Source organism: Lutra lutra, chromosome 11 (assembly GCF_902655055.1).
Source record: "Lutra lutra chromosome 11, mLutLut1.2, whole genome shotgun sequence".
Classification (NCBI taxonomy): domain Eukaryota; kingdom Metazoa; phylum Chordata; class Mammalia; order Carnivora; family Mustelidae; genus Lutra; species Lutra lutra.
The window spans coordinates 13,538,989-13,555,893 of NC_062288.1; the positions used below are offsets into that span (position 1 = coordinate 13,538,989).

The following is a 16,905-nucleotide window of genomic DNA, read 5'->3' on the forward strand; positions in this document are numbered from 1 at the left end:
GAGACATACCCACTGTAACAGTGGGTGTCCTATTGATCTCAAAAGATTGGAAGAGCCCGCTATTTGATGAGCACTGGGCTGGGCTTTGAGGATACCACTGTAAGCAGAAACAAACATTATTCCTGCATTCATAGGACTTACAGGCTCAGGGGACAACATGAGCAACAAACACACATACATACCCAAAATGACTGGAAAGCAGTGTACGTAGGTATGCATGAGTTTGCACTTCCTGTACCCTCACTTTGAAACAGCCCTACTGGTGATATCAAACCCCCTCTTCCACTCCCATCCCCAGGGAACCACAAACCTCCACACCATGAATCACTGTGCTAGGTGCTGGAAGAGAATTAAATTCTACCATACACTACAAGAGAATTTCTTCCAAAGCTAATTAATCATTGACATGTAAGTAAAGCAGACTAGGTAAAGATCAGGAGATTTAAATAGAGTCCCAGGGCACCTGGGTGGCTCAGTGGGTTAAAGCCTCTGCCTTCAGCTCAGGTCATGATCCCAGGGTCCTGGGATCGAGCCCCGCATCGGGCTCTCTGCTTGGCCAGGAGCCTGCTTCTCACCTGTCTCTCTGCCTACTTGTGATTTCTGTCTGTCAAATAAATTAATAAAATTTTTTTAAAAATAAATAAATAAATAAAATAAATAGGGTCCCAAATCCAGGACCAGCCACATAATTTGCAAGTACTGGTGCAAAGTGAAAAAAATGTAGGGTCTGTCGTTCAAAATAATTAAGAATCTCATGGCAATGATAACAGAGTATTTAAACTAAGCCTAGGACCCTCTGTGACTGCACAGGTCAAACCCCCTGAAGGCTTCCTGGCTTCCAACATTATTGAATGTGTAACTTGTAGCCAGTTAACTTACCCTGCCTCAGGTTCCTTACAGATATAAAATTAGAGGAAAGAGGAAAAGGCTTTCAGCTTCTTTCCATAACCAACATCTGTGTTTCTCTATTTAGAAGGCAGTTCATTCATTTGGAGAGAATTATTTTACCCTTTTATATAACCATTAAAATGCTCACTGTGACTCAAAGCTAATGTTGAAACCCCATATGTAGTATTTTACCTTCAACCATTTTGATGTTTTTTCTAACCTCTAGACAACTCCTTAATTTTGTCTATGAGAACAAATCTCCAAGCAGATTTCCAAGTTTACTAGTCTCCCTTGTATGCCATTTAAATCTGAAATTCCTAACTGAGGTTTCCATCTATAAAGTAATTTTTCCCATAGTAAAATATCTCCTTACATAAATTTGGTATTTTCTTTTTTTCTATTCCTGAAAATTTATCAGTTCTGAATAGGCATCTAGGTCTGCTCCAATAAAAAGGAGACAAAATGTCAATCTTAGAGTTAGTCAGCCTTTTAATTCCACCAGGTTAGTTTTTAGCATGACATAACTGATAACTCTCTAAACCAGGGATTCTAACCTGGAGTCCATGGAAAGAATTCTGGGAAGTAATTAATTTGAATGGAAAAAAAAATTATATCTCTAAGTCCATCCAATTTCTAACAAAATTTAGCATTTTCTTCAATTATGAATGTAGGCAACAAATTCCAGGAGTGTTAGTAGTTCCTATGGCTTGATTACCAATAAACTATCCATATTTTCATATCATATTCTAGATATTGCAAATATCTTAAAACATCATTTATGTTCAACATTACCTCAAAATTGCAATAGTTACGATAATAGATCATATGGTTTAATGTATTAGTAAAAAACCACATGTGTTATTACAACACAAAACTGGCTTTTATATAGAAATAACCATATTTTAATATAACTGGCTCCCTTGTAATGATAAGTATATCATTTTATGCATCTAAAAACAAAATTCTGAAAAAAGGTCCATAGCCTTCACCAGACTATTCAAAGGGCCCATAGTACATAAAAGGTGAAGAAATCCTGGTCAAAAGAAGTTACAGAGCTCATGTGATAATAAAATAGAACCAAATGTACTCTTTTCTCACAAATAGTAATAGACCCATTTTAATATAGTCTTTAAAACTCTAATTCAATGGCAATGTCTACATATAACAAAATATTCATGGTCTGTTTATTTTAACTTAACAATAATTAAGTATACCAAAATTGAACAGCTTTTGCTGTTGTTGTTTGTGGTTTTTTTCCTGGTTTGTTTTTTATTTTTCTTTTTGCAGATGGGATTTTTGACTATAGGATTCAATATGAAAGAGTATAACCCAGACATATGCCTACACCACAATCTCAAATGTTCTTTGGATTGGTACCTGAGATGACAGTAGGTTACAATCAATGAACAGTCCTTTCCCTGTTTTGTATCTTTGTATCAATCCAGCCATAATGGCTCCATATGCATACAGGCCAGTAGCGAGATCAGTCATGGCCACTCCCGGACGAACTGGGTCTCCATCCTGGGTTGGGGAAAGAAAATCAGAGAAAATTGAAAATTGAAACCCTCATATGATTTCTCAAATATTCTAAGAGAAAACAGAAGAAAGAATTGTAGATGACATGTGCATGCACACACACAAAAGGAATATACCAAGCTGCTACAGTGGATATCTGCTACTGGTAAGAATATATTTCTATTTACTGTATCTCTCACTCCATGTCCTACAGACCAAACCAAACCAAATAAAATAAAATAGAATATTTTAAATATGCCTGAAGTTCCTTCTTAATATATTTTACCTAGTTTAACAGAAAAAAATAAATAATTGAATTTGAATTTAAATAAGGAAATTCATTGGAAATGAAAGAAAGGTTTGGTTTTGCTTTGTTTTTGTTTCTTGTTGGGTAGGAGGCTCTCCCAAGAAAAAAGAAGGCAGAAGACCTGGTCTACTCTCCTTATAAGCATGTTAGCTACTGACAAATATACCAATGGTATTAGCTTTAAAAAAAAAAAAATGTACTCATCCATAGAAGGCTTTTAGCAGAATACACCTTGTTTTAGAACCATTATGGTAAACAAACCTAGAATCTATAGGTTTATAAGAGACATCACCTATGCAATTATCGGAGTACAAAATGGAATATTTCACAGCCTATAATGTTCCCTATTGTACAAGGTAACCCATGTACATCATTAGAGATCATATCTACTGCTCCGGGATGGAGAGTTTTGTCTACCATGGGAAGAAGGAATCTAGGGGCCTCTCTCAATGTCCAGGACCTCTGTCTGCTTTTCCTGTGACTTTCAGTTCCTTGTATCCTTAAAATTACAAGTAAAGCTTAATAGTGATTAACATCTTCAAATAAAAGTCAGTCTGATTTGACAATGTAAAGATACTAGATATGTATGTAAAGATATGTAAAGATACTAGAATAGTGCCTGGCAAACAATAAGTCTCCTATAAAAATCAGCTAACACTATCATTAACATTATTATCACTCATTGTTATATCATAGAGTTTCTATTTTGCATTACCTTGAATTCTGTTAATCCTTTCATCACACAGAATATGTAAAAAAAAAAAAAAGCCTATATTTCATCTGGTTGATGCACTCATTCAATCACCTCCTTATTCATTAATTCCAGCTGCTATTCAATCATTTTCAGAAGGTAGTTTTTCCTTTCCTGCAATCCATACACGAACTATGTCAATCATCTTACAAGAGTGCTAAATAATGTTAAAATCAAGTAAATGAGAATATTTAATAACTAAACTTTTTCTCTGCTCTTCAACACAATTTCAATGAAGATATAGCAATGAAAATTGGAAACCTCAAGCTGTTTCCTACCCATTATGATTGGAAAAACTTGTAGTGGCTTGAATCAGTAAATTTAAAATTAAATTTGTCATTGGGATTTAAGATTATTTATAGTGTTAAAAGTGAGAGAAAAGTGCAAATTTGTTTATAGACACATTTTCTTGCTATAAAATGAATAAACTCATATTTTATCTGCTCTACTTCTCAGACCAATAGGAATAAATTAGATAATAAATCCTTTATCTTATATTTAAACTTCCTGAAAAGGGGAGGTTGTACCTGCTTAATATTCCAAAAACATCATTATCCAGAATAACAGTATGAGATTATAAGTATTAAACAAACATTAACTCGTCAATATATCAGAGACAACATTATCACCGTTAAAGGTGATAAAATTATTTGTATCAAATAATTTTAGTGAAACACCAACTTACTAACATACTTAGATTCAAAGTATGAATCAGGTTTACTAACATACTTTAGATTCAAAGATACAAATCGGCTGAAAATATGAAAGCATGGGGAAAAAAATATGTCATGCAAACAATAGCCATAAGAATGTTGGAGTGGCTATACTAATATCAGACCAAAGAGATATTAAAACAAACCAAAAAAATGTCACAAGAGAAAATGGGACCATTGCATTAGGAAGATATAACAAGTATAAACATATATGCATCCAACAACAGAGCTTCCAAAAAACAAAAAGCAAAAAGTGACTGATTTGAAAGGAGAAACAGACACTTCAGGGATAATAGGTTTCAAAACTCAAATATGAATAGTGAATAGAACAATTAGATAGGAAATCAAGAAACAAAGAAAAGATTTGAACACCATAAACCAAATATATTTAATATTTAGAAAACATACCCAACAACAAAATGTTGGATTCTTCTCAAGTGCACATGGAAAATTCTCTAGGACAGACAATACCATAGGCCATAAGACAAACTAAAATAAATTTAAAAGTAGTGAGTTCATACAAAATATGTTCTCAAATAATAACTGAATGAACTTAACATCACTAACAGAGGCATAATTTGGAAAACCAAAAATATGTGGATGGTAAACAACATAATTCCAAAGCATTAATAAGTAACAAACAAAATCATATAAGAAATTAGAAAATACTTCAAGATGAATAAGAGGCATCCATATTGGTAAAGAAGTTAAAATGTTGCTATTTGTGAACAACATGATACTATACACAGAAAGTCCTAGACTCTACCAAAAAACTACTAGGAGCAATAAATGAATTCAGTAAAGTTGCAGGATACAAAATTAATACCCAGAAATCAGTAGCATTCTATATACTAATAACAAAATAGTAGAAAGAGAAATTAGAACACAACCTCATTTGCAATTGCACCAAAAAGAATAAAATACATAGGAATAAACTCAAAGAGATGAAAGACCTGTACTTTGAAAACTATAAAACACTGATGAAAGAAATTGAAGAAGAAACAAATGGAAAGATATTTCATGCTCATGGATTAGATGAACTAAGAATATTAAAATGTGCATACTACCCAAAGCAATCTACAGATTCAATGTGATCCCTATCAAAATACCAATAGTGGGGTTTTTTAACAAAAATAGAACAAATTATCCTAAAATTTATATGGAACCACAAAAAATTTCAAATAGTCAAGGAAATCTTGAGAAATAAAAACAAAACTGGAGGTATCACAACCCCAGATTTCAAGTTATACTGAAAAGCTAGAATAATAAGGGCACCTGGGTGACTCAGTCAGTGCCTGCCTTCAGCTCAGGTAATGATCCTAGAGTCCCAGGATTGAGTCCCACATTGGGCTCCCTGCTCAGCAGGGAATCTGCTTCTCCCTCTGTCCCTCACCTCACTTGTGCTCTCGTTCTCCCTCTCACAAATAAATAAATAAAATCTTAAAAAATAAAGTTGTAGCAACCAAAACAGTTTGGTACTGGCAAAAAAAAAAAAAAGAGAGAGAGAGAGAGAGAAATAGACACATAAATCAATAGAACAGAATAGAGACCCCAGAAATGAAACCACACATATATGATCAATTAATATATTACAGAGGAGTCAGGAATATACAATGGAGAAAAGATAGTCTCTTCAATAAGTGGTGCTGGAAAACTAAACTGCTGCATGTAAAAGAATGAAACTGGATGACTTTCTAATACCATACACAAAAATAAACTCAAAATAGATTAAAGACACAAATGTGAGCCCTGAAACCATAAAATTCTAGGCACTAATTTCTCTAACATCAACTGCAGCAAAATTTTTCTATGTATGTCTCCTAAGGCAAGGGAAACAAAAGCAAAAATAAACTACTGGGACTACATCAAAATAAAAAGCTTTTGCACAGTAAAAGAAACCACCAACAAAACAAAAAGGCAACCTAATGAATGGGAGAAGATATTTACAAATTCAAAAAGATATATACACCACTATATTTATTGCAGCATTAGTTAAAATAGCCAAGATATGGAAGCAACCTAAGTGTCCATTAGGAGACAAATGGATAAGGAAGAGGTGGTATGTATGTACATGTGTATGTACACATACACACACACATGCACAGATATGCTGAAATACTACAAAGTCATAAAAAAGAATGAGACTGTGCCATTTGAGACAACATGGTTGGACCTAGAGGGTATTACGCTAAATGTAATAAGTCAAACAGAAAGACAAACACTATATGATTTCCCTTATATGTGGAATCTAAAAAAATAAAACTAATGAATTAACAAACAAAAAGCAGAATCAGACTTAAAAATACAGTGAACAAACTAATGGTTGCTAGAGAGACGGGAGGTGGGGGATGGGCAAAATGGATGAAATATATAGGCTTCCAGTTATGGAATAAATTAGTCATAGGAATAAAAGACACAGCATAAGGAATATGACAAATCATAGCTACACCTGGGTGAATATAGCATAATGTATAAACACGTGGAATCACTATGATGTACACCTGAAATTTATGTAACAGTGTATATCAACTATACTCAAGTAAAAAAAAAAATTTTTTAAAGAAAATGTTTCAAGACAAATGAAAATAAAGGTACAACATACCCAAATTTATGAGATGGAGCTAAAGCAGTATTTGAGGGCAATTTATAGCTGTACATACCTATATTTTAAAAGAAGAAATATTTCAAATCAATAACTTAGCATTCCTCCTTTAGACATTGGAAAAAGAAAAGCAAACAAAATTCAAAGCAAGTGAAAAGAAGGAAGTAATACAGGGTAGAGCAGGAAATAATGAATAAAGAATAGTAGTCCAATGGAGAAAAATCAACAACAAAAAAAGTTGGCTCCCTGAAAAGATCAACAGAAGTTGACAAATTCAGTACCTGAATCTTTTTTTTTTAAGATTTTATTTATTTATTTATTTATTTGAGAGCGAGGGGGTGAGAACATGAGCAAGGAGGAGTGGTAGAGGGAGAAGCAGACTCTCCACTCAGCAGGGAGCCTGATGCAGGACTTGATCCCAGGACCCAGGGATAATGACCTGAGCTGAAGTCAGATGCTTAACTGAGCCACCCAGCTGCCCCTGTAGCTGAACTTTTAGAAAAAAGTAAAAATAAATCTAACTAGCAAATAAATAGAAAAACTGAATAGATACGACAATTAGAGAAACTGAATTTGTAATCAAAAAGCTTTCAAAGAAATTCAAAAAGTCCTGGAAAATTCCACCAAGCATTTTTTAAAGTTTTGATTTAAATTCTAGTTAGTTATCATACTGTGTAGTATTAGTTTCAGGTGTACAATATAGTGATTCAATGCTTCCATACATCACCAGGTGCTCATCACAGGAAATGCAGTCCTTAATCTCCATCACCTATTTAACCTGTCTCTCCCCACCGACCTATCCCTTGGTAACCATCAGTTTGTTCTCTATAGTTAAGAGTCTATTTCTTAAAAAAAAAAAAAAAAAAGAGTCTATTTCTTGGTTTGCTTCTCTTTTTTCCCCTTTGTCCATTCATTTTGCTTCTTAAATTCCACATATGAGTAAAATCATACATCTACCAAGCATTTAAAGAATTAATGTTAATTCTTTGCAAATGCTTCCAAAAACCCAAAGAGGAAAGAACACTTCTCAACCTTTTCTGCATGGCCAGTAATATACTAAGGTCAAGCCACACAAAGACATGACAAGAAAATAAAACTATACAGGCCAATATGTCTTATAAGTGTGAACACAAACAAATTCTCAACAAAACACTAGCAAATTGAATCTGGCAATATACAAAAGGATTATACATCATGAGTAACTGGGATCAATTTTCTCAGGAACAAGGTTGATTTAACATTTGAAAATCAATCAATGTAACAATCAAATCATTAAAATAAAGGACAAATGCAAAACGATCATCTCGACAGATGCAGATAAAGCATTTGATAAAATTCAACACCCTTAATGATGAAATATTCAACACACTAGGTAGAAAAGTGAACTTCTTCAATCCCACAGAGGACATATGTGAAGAAAAACAAAGGTCACATCATAAGTAACTGTGAAAAATTGAATGCTTTCCCCCCTAATATCAGGAAAAAGAGAAGGAAGCCTGTTCTCATCACTTCAATTCAACATCGCACTGGAAATTTTAGCCAGTGCAATTAGGAAAGAAAAAGAAATATAAGGAATCTGGACTGAAAGAAAGAAGTAAAACTATGTTAGCAGATGGCATTATCCTATATGTAGTAAATTCTTAGGAATCTACTAAAAAATTCTCAGAACTAATGAATGAGTTCAGCAAGTTTGCAAGATACATGGCAATATATAAAAGTCAACTGTCTTATCACAGTAACAATAAACAAATTAAAAATGATAAGAAAACAATTCTATTTATAATATCATTAAAGGAATAAAATACTTAGGAATAAATTTAACAAAAGAAGTACAAACTTATATCTTGAAAACTATTGAACACTGCTGAAAGAATTAAAGAAGACCTAAATAAATGGAAAGATATCCCACTGTCATGAATCAGAAGACTTTATATTGTTAATATGGCAATACTCCTCAAATTGATCTACAGATTCAATGCAATTTCATCTACTAAAATCATAGGTCGCTTTTATTTTTTTTTAAAGATTTTATTTATTTATTTGTCAGAGAGAGGGAGAGAGAGCAAGCACAGGCAGACAGAATGGCAGGCAGAGGCAGAGGGAGAAGCAGGCTCCCTGATGAGCAAGGAGCCCGATGCGGGACTTGATCCCAGGACGCCGGGACCATGACCTGAGCCGAAGGCAGCTGCCCAACCAACTGAGCCACCCAGGCATCCCATAGGTCGCTTTTATTGTAGAAATAAAATCCAATTCTAAAATCCATATGGAAATATGAGGAAAATAGTTAAAACAATATAGAAAAAGAATAAAGTTGGAAGACTCAGACTTCCCAATTTCAAAATATACTGAATAAAATAGATATACAGACCAAGGAAATTCTCAGGTTTACTTTCAATTCCTTTTTGACAAACATACCAAGATAACTCAGTGGGGAAAGAATAGTCTTTTCAAAAAATGGTGATCAAAAGAGTGAAGTTAGAGCTCCTCCTTACACCATATACAAAAATTAACTTTAAATGGATCTTAGACCTAGACATTAGAGCTGAAACTATAAAGCAGAAGAAAATATAGAAGTAAACTCTCATGATCTTAAATTTGGCAATGATCTCCTAGCTATGACACCAATAGCAACAAAAGGAAAAAAAAAGATAAATGGAACATGTTCAAAATTTAAAACATATGTGTTTCAAAGAAAACCATCAAGAAAATGAATAGACAACTTAAAAGTTTTTTCAAGTCACATATCCGATAAGGAACTTATAACTAGAATTTATAAAGAAAATCAGTAATTTACATCTCAAATAATAATAAGGGAAATAACCCATTTTTTTAAATGGGCAAAGGATCTGAATAGACATTTCTCCAAGAAGATGCACAAATGGCCTTTAGCACAGGAAAAGACACCCAGCTTCCCGAGCCATCAGAGAAATGCAAATGAAAACCACAATGAGCTTACAACCCAACAATAAAAAGACAACCCAATTTTAAAATGAGCAGAGTGTTGACACGCTTTCAAAAAAAAAAGATATACAAATAGCCAATAAGCACATGAAAAGATGCTCAACATCATTAGCCATCAGGGAAATGCAAATGAAAACCACAATGAGCTTACAACCCAACAACAAAAAGACAGCCCAATTTAAAAATGAACAGAGGGTTTGCACACACACTTCTCCAAAAAAGTCATATAAATAACCAATGAGTACATGAAAAGGTGCTCAAGATCATCAATCATCAGAGAAATGCAAATCAAAACCACAATGAGATACCACATCACACATATTAGAAGGGCTGTCATGAAAAAGAGAGATAATAGTGAGTGTCAGCAAGGATGTGGAAAAATGAAAATTCTTAAACACTGCTGGTGGGATTGGAAATGCTATGCTCACTGTGGAAAACAGTCTGGCCATTCCTTAAAGAGTTAAACATACAGTTACTATATGACCCAGCAATTCTTCTGGGTAGGATTCTTCTGGTAGGATGAAAGCCTACGTCCTCACAAAAAAACTGATACACAAATTTTCATAGCAGCATTATTCGTCATGGCCAAAGAGTGGAAGGAACCCAAATGTCCATCAACCAATAAATAAATGAAGTGTGGGATAGCCATACAATGGGATATGTTAGGCAATGAAAAGAAATAAAGTACTGATACATACTGACTTTATTCTAAGTGACAGAAGCCAGTCTCAAAAGGGCACACTGTTAGGTCCCCAAAAATGGGTCCGTGATTAAAGGAGCGAGACTGATACAAGGTCAAGCAAAGCTTTATTTCACGCCAAGCATCAAGAATCAAACTGACCAGCCAGGGCCACGCCTCTTACAGAGAGGGCGACCTCTCTCTGTTTCACAGACTAGCTTTTAAGGGCAAAGGCCATGTGGTTGGGCCTGGCCACGCACAGGTGGCCAATGAAATTGTAACACACAGAGAAAGCTGCACAGTCATGCTAGGTCACACATAAGTGACCAACTGAATTATAATTTACCCTATAGTAGACATTTGAACCAGCCTATCACCATGGTCAGAATTGGTGCCCAAAAGGTGCCAAAGGGCTGGGCCCATACCCCTTGGTAACTAGGGAGACAGTATGCATCCCCCCACTGATCAGATGTCTCCACCTGGCCTACCCACCCTTGTATTTGGGCTTTGTTACCTGGAGCTGGTTTCTGGGACTTGTTTTTGAGTAAGTCCCTTGGGGGAGGGGGGGGCAAGGACAGTTTAAGGGTTAAACAACAAGGTTATTGTTTAACCTGGATGGAAGCCTCCGGCTAAATAGGTCCTTACACACACATTATAGGAAATGTCCAGAAAAGGCCAATCCATAGAGACAAAAAGTAGAGCCAGGGACTGAGAGGAAGTGGAACAGGAAGTGCTGCTAATGAGTTTGGGGTTCCTTTTTAGAGAGATGAAGATGTTTTAAATTGATTGTGGTGATAGCTACACAATTCTGTGAATATAAAAACCTCTATGAATATAAAGCCATTGAATTGTACACTTTAAATGAGTGAATTATATGGTACATGAATTACATGTCCATAAAACTGTTTTAATTTTCTAAACATCATTATAATGATGATAATAAAACAAAACCAAAAAAAATTAGAAATGAAGTTTTTTTTTAAGATTTTATTTATTTATTTGACAGACAGAGATCACAAGTAGGAAGAGAGGCAGACAGAGTGCGGGGGAAGCAGGCTCCCCATTGAGCAGAGAGCCCGATGTGGGGCTCCAACCCAGGACCCTGAGATCATGACCTGAGCCGAAGGCAGAGGGTTTAACCCACTGAGCCACCCAGGCGCCCCTAGAAATGAAGTTTTGAAAAAGTCTTTTTAAAGGCCTGCTAAGGAACACATATTTAGTGGAAACTCTAGAAGTTACATTTCATCCAAAGCTGTTTGGTAACAATAACTAGATGTACCACTCAGGGATGCCTGGGTGGCTCAGTCGGTTAAGCCCCTGCCTTCTGCTCAGGTCATGATCCCTGGGATGGAATCCTGCGAGTCCTGCAATGGGCTCCTTGCTCAGTGGGGAGCCTGCTTCTCCCTTTGTCTGTCAATCCCACTGCTTGTGTGCTCTTTCTCTCTCAAATAAATAAAATCTTTTAAATAAATAAATACATAATATCTTTTTAAAAATTAAGTCTTCTCAATTACTCACTTTTCATATTCATTCATGTATTTCTGCAGTTTCACTGTTACCAGTATTGTTTTCTTAAACTCTCTCATCCCCATTCATTCATGCATTTCAAAAGTAAAACCTAAACATTAATTTTAAAAAAAAAAAAAAAACCTCACGTGCACCCAAATGTTTATAGCAGCAATGTCCACAATAGTCAAACTATGGAAAGAACATAGATGTCCATCAACAGATGAATGGATAAAAAAGATGTGGTATATATCTACAATGGAACACTATGCAGCCATCAAAAGAAATGAAATCTTGCCATTTGCAACGATGTGGATGGAACTAAAGGGTATTTTGCTGAGTGAAATAAGTCAATCAGAGAAAGACGATTATCATCTTATCTCTCTGATATGAGGAATTTGAGGGGCAGGGTGGAGAGTTTGAGGGTTAGGGAAGGAAAAAAATGAAACAAGATGGGATTGGGAGGGAGACAAACCATAAGAGACTCTTAATTTCACAAAACAAACTGAGGGTTGTTGGGGGGAGGAGGGGTATGGAGAGGGTGGTTGGGTTGTGGACATTGGGGAGGGTGTGTGATATGGTGAGTGCTGTGAGATGTGAAAGCCTGACAATTCATAGACCTGTACCCCTGAGGTAATAATACATTATATGTTAACAAAAATAATTAAAAATTTTTTAAATAAATAAAAATTTAAAAAACTAGTGAAATCCAAATAAAGTAGTTAATAGTACTGCACCAATTTTAATTTCTTAGTTCTGATCATTATACTACGGTTTCATAAAGAGTTAACATTACAAAATTGTAAAAGGTGTGGGCTCAAGGATATAGGGTATAGATAAGGGTATTGTTAAAGCATATAGGAATTTAGGTCATCACGGTGACCTAAATTATAAAATTAAGAATTTTTAAAAGATTATTTCTCATACATGATTTAAGACTGTATAATATTTTCACTCATTTCTCCATATCTATCCCACTACTTTCAGAGCTTACCAAATAGATTTTTTAAAGGAAGGAAGGGTGGAAGAAAGAAAAATTATGTTTTTCTAAGTTATTACTTAAAACCTTATTTTGCTAAAAAAAATATGTAAGAAACTATAAATCAATTCTGGCACATGTTCAATAAAGTGGCATGAATTTGAAGTCACGCATTTTTCTTTTTAGTTATGTTACTCAAACTAATAACTTCACAAAACAACAAAATTGTGAAAACTTTTTTTTAAGTAGTTGGCTTCATTTCCAAAATTAAAAAAATATATATCCTTAAATGTATCTGTCTAGATGTCATATTTTTATTTCATACTCAGTCATTCACTATACTAATGTAATTTACAGAAAATTTTGTTTCTACTTTGTGCCCCATGAATTTTTTAGTGACCTATTTTCTGAAATATGAATTCTTCCACCATTTACTCACCATGTAATCTGTGGAAAGTTCTTAGCCTTTCTACTTTTTTCCCAATTGTCAAAGGTAGGTAATGATAAAATCTACCTCACCAGTAGGTATGAGAATTTAATAAGAAAATGTGTATAAAAGCACTTTATGTACAAATGTGACTTTTTTTTTAAGATTTTATTTATTTATTTGAGAGTGAGAGAGTGAGAGAGAGCATGAGAGGGGAGAAGGTCAGAGGGAGAAGCAAACTTCCCACGGTGCTGGGAGCCCGATGTGGGACTCGATCCTGGGACTCCGGGATCATGACCTGAGCCAAAGGCAGTCGCTTAACCAACTGAGCCACCCAGGCACCCCACAAATGTGACTTTTTATGAGATACTTGGTGTCAGTGGACCCATCAGAAACCCATCTGATGGAGACCCATCAGAAACATTTAGCAATAGTCCAAGGGAGAGAGCCAAAGCGAACCTCAATTAAGGAAGAGACCACACATTGACTCCAGAGATACTTAGAAATTTGAATTCTTAGACTTTGAGTATGAATTGGGTGAAAAGAGAGGTTAAAATTAAATTAATTTGGAAAAACAATTGACAGGAAATTGCTTCTTAATATGAGAGTAGTATTTTGATTATGAAAACCACTGTAAGTAAGATTTACAGCTCCAACTAGTAGGAAAGTATCATTAGTACAAAGGGCAACATGGAGAACAAAAAAATGGTATATTCAGAACAAATAAGTATTTTAGTGCACAAGAATGCGGTCACTATAGTCACGGCCTTCCATTTCATAGGTGCAGACTATGGAATCACACAGTATCTGAACCTACTGCTCTAAACACACACTATACCTCAAACCACTTATTAAAGCTAAAAATATGCTTATATTGACATCCACACACAAATTTCTACGAAGCAATACTTCCCTTACAGGAAGGAAACTCCAAGTAATGGCTAAAACACTGAACTCAGAGCTGCAGATCCAACTCCTAGGTGCCTTCACTTTCCCACCTAAAAAGAGGCAAAACAAAATCTACCAGTACGTGCCTTACTGACACTACAGAGGCCTCCAGCCTAAATCACATCTTTTTAGAAGTTGAAAGGATCTAATAGTTCAGTCCTCTTATCAGTGAAGATAGAAAAGCAGGAAAGTATATAGTTGTGAAGAGATCAATCCCTGGTACTTACTAGCAGTGTTCCCACTGTAATACATTAAATCCAGGCTCTCAGGGGTGGACAGTACAAACAAGACAAAAATCTTCAGACATTTCACCTAGAGACTGGAACAGGAAGTTCATTTTCTTCATCAAAAATCGAAAGATTCGGGGCGCCTGGGTGGCTCAGTGGGTTAAGCCTCTGCCTTCGGCTCAGGTCATGATCTCAGGGTCCTGGGATCAAGCCCCGCATCAGGCTCTCTGCTCAGTGGAGCTCCTGCTTCCACCTCTCTCTCTACCTGCCTCTCTGCCCACTTGTGATCTCTATCAAATAAATAAATAAAATCTTTAAAAAAAAAAAAAAGAAAGACTCGAAGTCCCAACCCATCCATCATCCACACATCTCCATTTCAACCTTGACAAAGCACAAGTCAGAAGCCAAAACCACAACAAACCGGAACCCCAGAAAGAGGGAAGAAAAAGAGAAATTGAGAGGACAAGAGAAAAAAGATCAGAGAGTCCATATCAAACAGGCAGCTCAAGGGAAAATGAAACAAACCAATTTGTGCCATTCTCCAGCTGCTAGTGAACACTTCACTACCTATTATGAATTTCTTTCTGGGAATAAATTAAACTGTTTGTACTTCTAAACATTAAAAGTATAACTTAGAGGTATTAAATCTACAGAATATAACATTCTATAGTGCACTTTAAAACCAGGATCTAACTCTTTGCACAATCAGAAGTAAGCAATCCCTGCTATGGACAAGGAACTGAGGAACAGCTAGGTTAATTAAATACTGTAAGATGTTACAATCATTTAGTAGTTGAGTCAGGCTGAGACCCCAAATCAAGTGACCTTGAGCTCACCGCCTCTACCATATTACCGCATTCAACTGTCTTCCTTAAGGATTCATTACCAGGTCTAGATTCTTAACTATCTTGTATTTGGTAAGCCAGTAAGGAGCTCCCTGCAGGTCTCCTGAATTTCTACAGTGTTATATAAAATGTCATGCTTTTCAAGATACTTCAACATATGCTGTTACATTTAGCTCTCAACAGTAATTCTATAAGTACCAATATTATCTCCATTTTACAGATTATGAAGGAAGGATTCAGATGACACATGAGCTTGTCAGGATCATAGAGAGCAAATGGTACAACTAGAACTAGAGCTCACCAACTCTGACCCTAAAGCTTCTGTTCTTTTTGCTGCCATCTTGCCTCTGTACATTTTTCAATACCTAGTATCTTTCCTCTTCAGATGATCACTAGAGAGCAAAAATTTTAAAGAGGTGAGGTGATTTGTCATTCCTACAACTGCAGTTAAGAAGTCATCAGTCCTGATGCGGATGGTTTGTTCAAAGCAATTCAAGTGAGTTGCACACAATCTAATGCACTTAACCAAGAAAAACGATTTTACCAATGTGAAAAATGTAAACCAGACATTTTTCAAAAAATTAGAAAAATCCACTCATTGGGAGCCCACCAAATTAAAAAGTAGACAAAATTACAAATTTCCAAAATGTTTAACATACCAATTACAATATTTTCTTATCCAGCGATTAAATACCATCTAAATCATTTTGAGCTAACTCCCACAGTGAGATGCCCAAAATATCACCCCGCCTGGCTGTCCTCTGAAGTTTAAATAGGGTAAGACTGGGAGAAAACGTAATGGATGGTTAGGGAATTGTGATATTTTAAGAGGTGGACTAAGAAATAATTTGGAAATTTTTTTTTACTTCTTTCCATGTTGTTCTTCAAGAATAGTTTCTGTATTATAGCTTTCTGTGATGCATCAACAAGAAGCAAAAACAAATCTAAAAGTCAGTTTCTTTTTTATATTAAGTTTTTTTATTTTAATTCCAGTATACTTGACATACAATGTCATATTAGTTTCAGATGCACAAGGTAGTGATTCAATTATTCTTTATAATATAAAGAATATTATAAAGAATATTTATTCTTTAATAATTATAAAATTTATTTTATAAATTTTATATTATAAAATGATATACAATGGTAATCATTTGTATATCATGGTAAGTATACTCTCAATCCCCTTCACCTACTTCACCCATCCCCCCACCCGCCTCCCTCTGATAAGCTTTATTTTAAACGAGTACCCGAAGTTAAAGTTTTTTCTCAACAAGAACTTTTTTTACTTGAAGCATACTTAGAATACATGGTTCTAAAAGATTCATATAAAACATCCCATCCAAGAGGGGCGCCTGGGTGGCTCAGTGGGTTAATAAGCCTCTGCCTTCGGCTCAGGTCATGATCTCAGGGTCCTGGGATCGAGTCCCGCATCGGGCTCTCTGCTTGGCAGGGAGCCTGCTTTCTCCTCTCTCTCTCTCTCTGTCTGCCTCTCTGCCTACTTGTGATCTCTCTCTGTCAAATAAATAAATAAAATATTTAAAAAAAAAATCCCAT

General features: G+C 35.2%; 1 protein-coding gene across 11 annotated transcripts in view; it reads right to left on the bottom strand.

Moving 5' to 3' along the window:
• SUGCT (succinyl-CoA:glutarate-CoA transferase) overlaps window positions 1-16,905 on the bottom strand; it is an 802,332-nt gene that overhangs the window by 646,235 nt on the left and 139,192 nt on the right. For 10 of the 11 annotated variants that reach the window (XR_007121423.1, XM_047694502.1, XM_047694505.1 and 7 more), the window contains exon 8: window positions 2,266-2,409. The exons of the other annotated variant lie outside the window; for it this stretch is intronic. Coding sequence is in view for 9 of the 10 variants with exons in the window: in XM_047694502.1 (XP_047550458.1) it covers window positions 2,266-2,409 (144 nt within the window). In the remaining variant the exon portion in view is untranslated. The remainder of the gene's footprint in view (window positions 1-2,265; window positions 2,410-16,905) is intronic. 11 annotated transcript variants of the gene reach the window in all.